At 34.5% G+C, this 12,025-nt stretch overlaps 1 protein-coding gene across 1 annotated transcript; it reads right to left on the reverse strand.

Moving 5' to 3' along the window:
* Nucleotides 1-3,548: 3,548 nt before the first annotated feature.
* Nucleotides 3,549-11,645, reverse strand: LOC105488000 (CPX chromosome region candidate 1). The gene is made up of 3 exons (XM_011751648.3): nt 11,518-11,645; nt 9,755-9,860; nt 3,549-5,001 (listed from the first exon to the last, which is right to left on the reverse strand). The coding sequence occupies exon 3, from the start codon at nt 4,991-4,993 to the stop codon at nt 4,028-4,030; it is 966 nt and encodes a 321-aa protein (XP_011749950.2). The 5' UTR covers nt 4,994-5,001; nt 9,755-9,860; nt 11,518-11,645; the 3' UTR covers nt 3,549-4,027.
* Nucleotides 11,646-12,025: the final 380 nt, after the last annotated feature.

Raw genomic sequence — 12,025 nt, forward strand, 5'->3', positions numbered from 1 at the left:
GATTACTCAAGGGGCAGAGAAGGCAGCATGACCTTCATATTTGCATTGATTTCTCTTACTCTTCAAGTCACATAAGGGTAACGCAGAGTGGCACAGGTAAATACTACACACAGTGAGTTCGTGTCACACACGAGGAACCTAGAGCTTAGGAAACTATCAATCATGTAAGGGGGCTGCTTGCAAACTTGCCCAACCTTTGCCCTTGAAGGAGACATTATCTTTATTATACTGGTTAGGAAAGAAATCTATCCTCTGCCCTTGGGTCCAGCAGGGAGACAGTATCTCCAGCTTCCGAGGTTGTTTGCTATAAAAATACCCATTAAAAGACTGGATCAAAAGCTGTCAGTGTCTCTTCACAAGACGTGTAGCAACAACATGACACATTTTCTCTACCTACCTACCCATTCACTAGCATGGGCTATAATGAGTCTTAGAAAAGTTGGAGATTTTCAGATCTGAACCATGTTTAGGCTGATGTTTCCTTTCCTCTTCCCGAACCCAGGTAATTAGAATACAGCAAGGACAAGAAGAGTAAATAATCCTTTATCAAATCCATAGATAACCCTAATCATCACTTTAGTGCACAATAACTGGTTCTTATTTCCTAGCTGGGTACTAGATACAATAAATTGTAACTGCCTGGTTCCTCAAGTTTTACTGTTTCAAAAAAGAAAGTTTTATAAAATTAATATTAGTTGTTAGCGTCATACTATTCAAACATTTTAATAAAAGTATGGGTTGATTTAATATAATGATCTAAATAGTTTTCATTTCAAATAGACAATTGAGCAAATAACTACAGACTATATTTTCGCATATTGATGTATATTAAACTTGAATACTAAATAATAGAAGTCTAATTATTAAAGTCTGTTTTATAGGATATGAATAACTATAGTGCTGGATTCTTAGTGCATAAGTCCACAGTTTGTGGGCTTTTATCCCAAACCCTGATGCAACAAGGAATCCAAAAATCACACGTCATAGACAGTTACTCTATCTGTCCCTTTATTTCTATTGATTGAATTATCCAGGATTGGCTCTATGCAAAACTAATGGTATCAAACAATAAGTAGGCCCATTAAGAGTGAGAATAAAATCAAAAATTGTTTGGGAATTCACTTTTTAAACATAATTTTGGAAAATTTCCCTCAATGCTTTTCATGCTTTCAATTTAACTTTTAAGGTATCTTGCATAAGCCAGAATAAAATTACTATCACACATGTGAGGCAGTCTGATTTTTCCATAAACCTGAAATTCTTCTGGTTAAATATGTCTAAAACATAATTTATGAGGAGATATACAATGCACTGATGACACTGAAATGATAGGAGGCAAACAAAAAAAATTTGTTGTAAGATAAACTTTCGAAATATAATTTTAAATTCTAACCAGTAAAAAATTGAGAACATTAAAATAGTAAAAGGCTGCCATCTTCAGGGTTCTATAATTTATTTCTCCTAAAAAATGTATTCTACTTTGTGTTGAGTATATCATTTTCTGGTCATTGTCATGTTAAAAGTAAGCTAATATTTTAGATGCTAGTTACTATGTAAATATGAAATAAAGTATCTTATACCCATATTTTATTTAAAAAAGTGAAACGATTATGAAAATTATTAATATAACCATAAATATACATGCTCGTTCCTACATTTTTAAGAAAAAATAAAGATATCTGTAAAGTGTTGAGTTGATTTGTAAATTAAAGAAAAAATAGAACACAGAGACAGGCACCGTGGCTCATGCCTGTAATCCCAGCACTTTGGGAGGCAGAGGTGGGTTGATCACTTGAGGACAGGAGTTTGAGACCAGCCTGGCCAACATAGTGAAACCCTGTCTCTAATAAAAAGACAAAAATTAGCCAGGTATGGTGGCACCCACCTCTAATCCCAGCTACTAGGGAGGCTGAGGCAGGAGAATCACTTGAACCCACGAGGTGGAGGTTGCAGTGAGCCGAGATCGTGCCACCGCACTCCAGCCTGGGCGGCGACAGAGTGAGACTCTGTCTCAGAAAAAAAAAATGAATAAATAAAGTAAAAAATAGAACACTTTATTTTTTTGAACATTGGACTGAATTATTCATGTTTTTTTTTAAGCAAAAGCATGGTTCCTCCACTTTGGTACTTATGAAAATCTTTCAAGTGGGCTGCTAGAGAAGGATAAATCTAGAATTGTTTAGTTTACATTTTTCAAATTTCTCCATTCTGACTTAATTCTAATTTTAATATGTCATTTCTAAAGTTTTAGCTAAATAGATGTCTTTGTAATTTTGAAAAAATGTGAAAATGTAAATACTATCGAGTTTAACTTTTTTTCTGCATTCAAATTATGTTTTCAAATTCTGTGGAGGTTTACCAGCAAATATATTGATTCTGTGGATGGTAATATGTCAGTGTTAAAACCTGTTTTTTAAATAGCAAGTGCTATTTTTCTTTCATCCCTAGTTAGGAAAAGTGAAAAAAAGAAGAATGTTTCTTTTTTATTTTTGTTAGTTTCTACCTGATGGCTTATATTTATGTAAAATTATGTTTCATATTCAAGAGCAAATGAGATAAAAAAAAGATGTCTAATATATTTTTAATGGAGAAATATTTTATTCAGTTTTTTGAATTGTCTTTGTTTAATTGTTTAATCCAATCCATTGCTCACACTGAATAATGGTATCTGGAAGCATCAAATTTTCCTCCAGATGAACAAATTTGACCTGTTGTAGATGTAGGTTAAGTATCCTCTGCTTCAAGTTTAGAATTTCTATAATACAGCATATCCATGGATGAAATAAATTCTATATGCTATTTCAAATATAAATGCATACATATTAAATAAGGCATAATATGCCAAAAGTGTTCTATTCAATTCCAGTTATATTATATCATGCAGTGGCAATAGCATGCATTTACTCTGTGACCTGGTAAAGTCATTCAATTTTCTAGAAACTCCTTCCATACATTTAATCATGCCATGAAAATTAAAAAATTTAAGATTGTTGCAAAGATTAACTAACACATAAAATTATGCTGGCATAGTGCTTCACATATAATGGGTACTCAAAGTATAAGTTGTATTATATAATACATACATATTATATAAAATACATGCATTGCATATGTATTACATATTATATTCCTATATTCATTACATATTAAATATAAGATATGGTAAAAATATGAGGTGTAGTTATAGATTCTAATTTTAATATTTGAGTATGCAGATCAAATAAAAGAAACAGATGTTTGAGCTGCAAGAACAAGATAAGGAACATCTTAAATATGTGTAGACATTTGTGCATGTTGTATGGAGGGGAAGGTAAAATTTGGGTGATGATTGTGAGCAATGGTGAATGTGCTATACAAGCAAAAAGATTTACAGTTATGCAGTATCAATTTAATATTTGTTCACTTTTACTTCAAATTATTTCACTTCTATCAAATGCTTTTTTATGAGTTTTGTTTTTATTTTGTATCATCAAAATGACCCAGGTATTCTGTATTTATAGTATGTTGAATCTTTTTATTCCAGACATAGGAATTTTTATCTAATTACAAATATACAATACAACTTTCTATGTCTCTTCAAATTGGTTTTTATTGAATATATGGAGAACATTTCAGATATTACATTTAGCAGAATCTCTGGAAACACCTGGTAGAACTTTGGCCCTCCAACATATCTTTGCTCTCTTAGTCAGGATCCTGTTAACTTGGAGTCTTTTATGTTAACAATAGTTATATCTACCAAAATTGATGTTAAGACAGTGAAAACATTTACTTGGTTCAATTGCTGACTCAGTATAGATGACGGGTCTGATATTTCAATGATGTACTTGTAAAAGCAAAGTATAAACAGAGGTTTCCTCTCTCGCCATAGGTATTTCTTGCTGAGAATTACTATTAGTTTGTGTTTCTTTCTGCCTCTCCCTCTAATAATACTAAAATTTATGTTCATGCAATTTTGTCTTACTTTAGTAGTCAAATTATGAATTTTAGAAGTTACATTTTAAAATGAATTTACCCCCAATTTAACTTAATTCCCAGGAGAGCGGCATGAATGACGTCTTAATTCGAAGTAAGTGTTAAAAAGCCTTCCACAGATGGGACAAAAGTATTTCCAACCATTATTGGTGCTTATGATCATAACCTTCCTGGTATGGTTGTATCTCAATATATCCACAAAACCTTTTCTATTAAAAAGACTTTGAAGTTGCACATGTGACACAAAGAGCACAGATCTCACAATAGCACGGAATCTATATTTCCCTTTCATGTCAGTTGATTTGCAAAATTTTCCCGATGTCATTCTCTCAGTGAGGGGACGGTGGTAGCGCACCCTCAAAGGCCTTCTAAATATTACGGTTCTCTCGTGATGGGTGAAACTATTTGGACGGTAAAGACATGCTATATAATTTTGCTTTACCCACATAGTATCCTGACATTCTTCAGCCTGAGAGAAATATCTCTCACATAGCAGACGGAGAATCATACTTCTTATCTCATGATTGTTAATAAATGGGACTCTCCATGAAGTTGAAAGTCGAAAACGAATTTTGCGATTTACGGGGCAATTGTTTGCTTTCATCTCAGCTTTCTCTGAGTGAGATTTTGATCTATCATTTAAGGGCTTGTTTTGGTCAATTTTCACTAGGAGGATTCTCAGATAGTTACCTCTTCCTAATTCTGACATAAGAGAGATCAGTTTTCTAGGAATGGGGATCTGAAGGAGAAGAGGCTCTTCTTTTATATCTTCTTCTCGTTGATCTTTTTGGATCTCTGTTTCGAGCTCAGTGTTTGCTGCTGCTTGAGGAACAGCATCTTCCGGGGAGGTTGCTGTGCCTGGCTCCCTGTTTATTGAGTTGGTTTCTACCTGATAGATCATATTGGGATCAGCAGATGGAGACTCTATGTCTGTAGTACAGTCATTAGAAGGCTCATTTTCAGAATTTTTGTGAGCATTTCCAGCTGTATCACTTCCTTCTTTAGTAGGAGAACTCATCCTGGGTTCTATTTATGAGAAAGAAGACAAAGATTTACTACATGTATGTATGTTCCATTTTATAAGAAGTCAGTTCTTTGGTCATGGCAAAAAGCCTGTGAATGTGCTATTTCTGTGCCTTCTCACAACTATAAATATTGTATCAGAGTCACAAACCCACAGAATAAAGTGAAAACTGAGAGCAAATGTAAGCCTCCTATTAAATATGTTTTCTCATAACTTAGTTATGGAATTTGAATAAACTTGGAACAACATAACCTCTCATTTGGCTATTTTAGGTATATACCCTGTGCACTAGAACACATTTAGTTCTGGATAGAAGGCCCGATTATTTCCTTTCAGATGGTGAATTATAAATAATTTTCATTGAATAAGATGGATCTCAATTACCTACCTGAGAATTTAAAACGGGGCTGAAATAGGAGGAAGGTATTATAAGTGTATATATTTAAAAGAGAATTAAGACCTATGTGAAAATGAAAATGATATGGTTGAATTTGTATAAGGTACAAGCCGTTCTTCCCCTGTAATTTTTACTTTTCTTAAAAACCTACCTTTTTAAAAGTAACATCTAGGCCAAGCGCGGTGTCCCATGCCTGTAATCCCAGCACTTTGGGAGGCTGAGGTGGGCGGATCACCTGAGGTCAAAACTTCAAGACCAGCCTGACCAACCTGGTGAAACCTTGTCTCTATAAAAATACAAAAATTAGCTGGGCATAATGGTGGGCGCCTGGTAGTCCTAGCTACTCAGGAGACTGAGATGGGAGAATTGCTTGAACCCAGGAGGCAGAGGTTGCAGTGAGCTGAGATCATGCCATTGCACTACTGCCTGGGTGACAGAGCAAGATTCCATCTCAAAATAAATTAAATAAATAATTAATTAATTAATTAATTAATTAAAATAGATAAATAAAATAAAAGTAATGTCTGTACAAAGAAGTACAATTGTGAATCATGAAAAGGGAAAGTAGGGTAGATAAGAAAGTAGGAAGCTGATGAGTGAAATTCAAATTCTGAGTTCATTTATTAAAATATCTTCCAAATTCACCAATTTCTGTTCATTCTCAATGCCTCAGCACTAGTCAAGCTGAAATTTACCTCATGCTTGCTTTACTACTGATAGTGGCAGATTTCACTGATGGCAAACTACACTCACCACTCTCCTGTCACCCCTCTCTCCTCGTACTTTTTACTTTCTTTATGTCTTTTACCTGCGCAAACGCTTTCAGTGTACCCTAATACTCCGAACTCTGTGCTTCCAATTCTGCTCTACAAGAGGACTTTGAACAATCAACTTGGCAGATTCCTTCAGAGCAGAATTATGGGCAGGGAACATTCTAACTGAAGTCCATGGTGGAGAAAGGCGAATGCAAGTGGGCTGAAAAGAAATCTGGTGGAGTTTGAGAAATTGACTAATGTGGTTTTTATTTTTCATGGCTAGTTTTTATGAGCTAACATAGGCAGAATATATGGATAAGTTAGCAGGATTTAAAGATGTAGAATTACGTGGAACCTTATCTCATAATTGCAGTCTTCAGAGACCCTCTACAATCTGACTCTATCTCCCTTAACCAACTTTTTCCTCTATTCACTCAATATGCTTTCTCTGTTCCAATACTCCTGAACTTTTAGCATCTCATGCTCACTATTCCCTTCAATTTAATCTTCAATTATTTTTTCAGAGTTTAATATTAATTCAAGGGTGATGACTTTTCTTTTTTTTTTTTTTTTTCATTTTACAGTTTTATTTTTAACCGACAATGACAATATATGTATTTATAGGGTATAATGTGATGTTTACATTGTGGAATGATTAAATCAAGCTAATTAACAAATCCATCATCTCACCTATTTATTTTTTTGTTATGAAAACATTTTAAAATCTACTCTTTTAGAAATTCTGGAATATGCAATGCATTATTAGTTATTACACTCACCATTTTGTGCAATAGCTCACTAAAGCTTATTCTTCCTCTCTTACTGAAACTTCGATCATGTTCCCTTTCCCCACCTAACTGCCTCCACCAGCCTCTTGTAATCACCATTCAACTATCAGAACAAATCGTATTTCTATAAACTAAGAGCAAACAATCAGAAATTTAAATGAAAGCAATTCTAACAGCATTAAAAATATGAAATCTGTTGAGCTTGTAAATGTCCTATACATTAATTTTTTTTAAAATTTATTTATTATTATCATACTTTAAGTTGTAGGGTACATGTGCATAACGTGCAGGTTTGTTACATATGTATACTTGTGCCATGTTGGTGTGCTGCACCCATCAACTCGTCATTTACATCAGGTATAACTCCCAATGCAATCCCTCCCCCCTCCCTCCTCCCCCCTCCCCATGATAGGCCCCGGTGTGTGATGTTCCCCTTCCTGAGTCCAAGTGATCTCATTGTTCAGTTCCCACCTATGAGTGAGAACATGCGGTGTTTGGTTTTCTGTTCTTGTGATAGTTTGCTAAGAATGATGGTTTCCAGCTGCATCCATGTATTTTTATTGAAGGTAGTGACCTACTGTCAATAATAGAAAATTAACAAGGATATTCAGGACTTGAACTCAGCTCTGTATCAAGCAGACCTAATAGACCTCTACAGAACTCTCTACCCCAAATCAACAGAATATACATTCTTCTCAGCACCACATCACACTTATTCTAAAATTGAACATATAGTTGGAAGTAAAACACTCCTCAGCAAATGCAAAAGAATGGAAATCATAACAAACAGTCTCTCAGACCACAGTGCAATCAAATTAGAACTCAAGATTAAGAAACTCACTCAAAACTGCACAACTACATGGAAACTGAACAACCAGATCCTGAATGACTACTGGGTAAATAACGAAATTAAGGCAGAAATACGTAAGTTCTTTGAAACCAATGAGAACAAAGTAACAACAAACCAGAATCTCTGGGACACAGCTAAAGCAGTGTTTAGAGGGAAGTTTATAGCGCTAAATACCCACAAGAGAAAGCAGGAAAGATCTAAAATCAGCACCCTAACCTCACAATTAAAAGAATTAGAGAAGCAAGAGCAAACAAATTCAAAAGCTAGCAGAAGACAAGAAATAGCTAAGATCAGAGCAGAACTGAAGGAGATAGAGACACAAAAAAACCTTCAAAAAATCAATGAATCCAGGAGCTGGCTTTTTGAAAAGATCAACAAAATAGATAGACTGCTAGCCAGACTAATACAGAAGAAAAGGAAAAGAATCCAATAGCTACAATAAAAAGTGATAAAGGGAATATCACAACCGATCCCACAGAAATACAAACTACCATCAGAGAATACTGTAAACACCTCTACACAAATAAACTAGAAGATCCAGAAGAAATGGATACATTCCTGGAAACACACACCCTCCCACATCTAAACCAGGAAGAAGTCGAATCCCTGAACAGACCATTAACAAGTTCTGAAATTGAGGCAGTACTTAATAGCCTATCAACCAAAAAAAGTCCAGGACCAGACATTCACAGCCAAATTATACCAGATGTACATAGAGGAGCTGGTACCATTCTTTCTGAAACAATTCTAAACAATAGAAAAAGAGGGACTCCTCCCTAACTCATTTTATGAGGCCAACATCATCCTGATACCAAAACCTGGCAGAGACACAACAGAAAAACAGAATTTCAGGCCAGTATCCCTGATGAACATCGGTGCAAAAATCCTCAATAAAATACTGGCAAACCAAATCCAGCAGCACATCAAAAAGCTTATCCACCATGATCAAGTTGGCTTCATCCCTGGGATGCAAGGCTGGTTCAACATACGCAAATCAATAAAGGTAATTAATCCTATAAACAGAACCAATGACAAAAAACACAGGATTGTCTCAATAGATGCAGAAAAGGCCCTTGACAAAATTCAACACCTCTTCATGCTAAAAACTCTCAATAAACTAGGTATTGATAGAACGTATCTCAAAATAATAAGAGCTATTTATGACAGACCCACAGTCAATATAATACTGAATGGGCAAAAACTGAAAGCATTCCATTTGAAAACTGGCACGAGATAAGGATGCCCTCTCTCACCACTCCTATTCCACAGAGCACTGGAAGTTCTGGCCAGGGCAATCAGGCAAGAGAAAGAAAGAAAGGGCATTCAAATAGGAACAAAGGAAGTCAAATTGCCTCTGTTTGCAGATGACAAGATTGTATATTTAGAAAACCCCATTGTCTCAGCCCCAAATCTCCTTAAGCTGATAAGCAACTTCAGCAATGTCTCAGGATACAAAATCAGTGTCCAAAAATCACAAGCATTCTGATACACCAATAATAGTGATCACAATTAAAGTTTATCTTGTATCTTTGTCTGTCTTGTGCTGTTTCTGAGTCATGGAGTGGTATACATTTCATTTTCCCCCAGCTTTTAAGTATGTCATTCTTTTGCTTCTGTTACTATGTGATACTTTCTTATCCTGCTTTATTTATCTTTATTTTACTTATGTTACTTTGTACGTGCATTGTAAAACTCTAACATTTAAATATACGTTTTTCTCAACACTCATTTCTCCATTCTCTAGTCTATTTTTGTTTTACTTTCTTCTTCAGAGTCCTCACACACTCTGATCATTTCACAGGCATATTTTTGGGTCCTTGCTAAGCTTTGCTGAGTTTTATGTTTTTAATATTGGCAATTAGAAAATCTCTCTACATAAACATCTCAGCATCAGTAGTTAGCATCAAGGTAAAACAATAAACAGAGTCTACATTTTAGAGGCTTTCTAAAGTAAATTGAACTCACAAAATTTGAGGATAGTATGACTGGCTGCTTCTCGGTAAGGCCGAAATTTAGAAATTTGGTGAGAACTGAAGTTGCTGGCGGTCATCTAAGGCTTGTCAGATGCACCCTGAAAACAAATCAATATATTTTTATAAAAGAAAGGAGAAAATAACTCCTGCACCTTCTTTCTCCAAGAAAAGCATCTATGCTGCTCTGCTGTTTGGTAGAATCTTTCACTTCCACATTTCAGGATAACTATGAGATTCATTGTTCCCTTCTACATTCTGAATAGGATTGTATATAAGAAATATTCAGTGTTCATTGTGAATATACTCATATATTTATCTCATATATTTATGTCATTCAACTATGTTAAGACTGGTTTTTCAACAAACATAATGTATGTGATATCTAAAAGCTTATTGCCTTCTGAAATATAATTACATCACAAAGCTATACACTTAAGGTTATTATTACTCATTAAAAGATAAACGCTCCCTGGAATTGCACAAGAAGGTTATATGTATTCTGTCAAACCTCTCAATCTTTATTATTTAATGTTTGGGCATAGGTTTGGAAATAGCCAAGAGTCATATGTCTTTCTTATTTAATCATTTTTTTTTTTAAATAACTCAGCCAAATGACTGTGCTTACCACCGAGTCTGCTATTTTCTTCTGTTTTCTGGTATTTTTAAAGTATTTGGTGTTCTATACTTCATTTACATAGAGCATTATAAATATATGTATTAAATATAAACATTAAAATATATATACATTAAATATAAATTTTAATATATATTAAAAATAAACCAAAATGCTTCAGTGTATGTACATACATACACACACACCCACACACACAGAGAGAACATTTCACTGTTTATTATACTGAAAACCAAAATCATTTTTCCACAAAGATAAATGTAGATGTATGTGCCTGATAGTTTTTAAAATTATAATGTTTAAAATCCTTAAAATAAATGACTTTTGAGTTGATAATCAGGGCCCTGAGGAAGCACAATATTACACTTTATTCTAAATACCAGGGTTGTGTTTTCAAATATTCTCTTCTGATTAAGATTTGTACATAATGACTTGTTGAAATTCAAAAGATATATATGGAGTTTTAAAAGAACCTGACTGTTTTGAATCTTTCTAAATCAGTTTTGATTATTCTTTATATTGAAAGTAGTTTATTTGTATTCTATTTATACTGTATCCTCCAATGTCCACATGCTCTGGAGAAAGACGTGTATTACTTCCAACAAAACTTTAAATATTTTACACTAAATTACATTAATGACTCATAAGCTCAGTCAAACTTATTTACGTAAATGTCCCATCTTTACCTGCTGACAAACCCCTCCAACACACAACTTCACTTCACCTCAGATGGAAGAGCTTCAACCAACATATGCCTTCTGATTCCCATGCACTCATGACTGGCAAGAAATCTCCACCATACCCTAATTTCCTCAATTGAGGGACCTTATCTTCTGTTTCTTTCAAATTTGTTAATTTCACTTTAAAATGATTCCATCGCTCAAAATGTTGTGACAAATGAAACCAGGAACTTTTCTGTATATGTTCATATCAAACATATGTGAACATCTTAAATCCCTTACCCAGAGGGACAACTCTCAGAATAGTATCTACATCAACAAATGATAAATCAAGAAACCAAAGCTAACTTTAAAAATATTTCTTAAATATATTCTAAAATGGATACACAAGCTAAGAAGTACTTATTAAGATCCCTTATGCTTTCCCTTTCACTATCAACTCACAGTTTATCTTCATTCTCATTCGTCAAAATCCTTAGGAAAGGTGTGCTTCACGGGATCCTGCCTTCTTGACCCCTTTTCTTCTGCCCTCTGCCTCTCCACTTATCCCTCTTTCACAGCCCTTTTGACTGCATCACAATGCCCACAAAACATGGAAACCTAGCAACCTAGAACCCTCTTCAGACTGTAGGGGGAGGGAATAACTGACATGGCAAATTTGAAATCTTCTTTAGATGACAGGCAAAGAGTTAAGGCTGGCAACACCCATGAGTTTATAACTCTTGCCTTATCACACGCAAAATCCTAACTATATGCAGTGTGCCCAATATTGAAACAGTGTGAAGACAGGATTGCCAGATGTAATACAAGATACCAGTAAAATTTGAATTTCTTATAAACAATACTTTTTTAGTATAAATATGTACAAAATATGATAAAATATGTTTAGGGATACTTTTTGTTGTTGTTGTTGAGACAGAGTCTCTCTTTGTCACCCAGGCTGGAATGCAGT

This window comes from Macaca nemestrina, chromosome X (genome assembly GCF_043159975.1).
Source record: "Macaca nemestrina isolate mMacNem1 chromosome X, mMacNem.hap1, whole genome shotgun sequence".
NCBI classification, from domain to species: domain Eukaryota; kingdom Metazoa; phylum Chordata; class Mammalia; order Primates; family Cercopithecidae; genus Macaca; species Macaca nemestrina.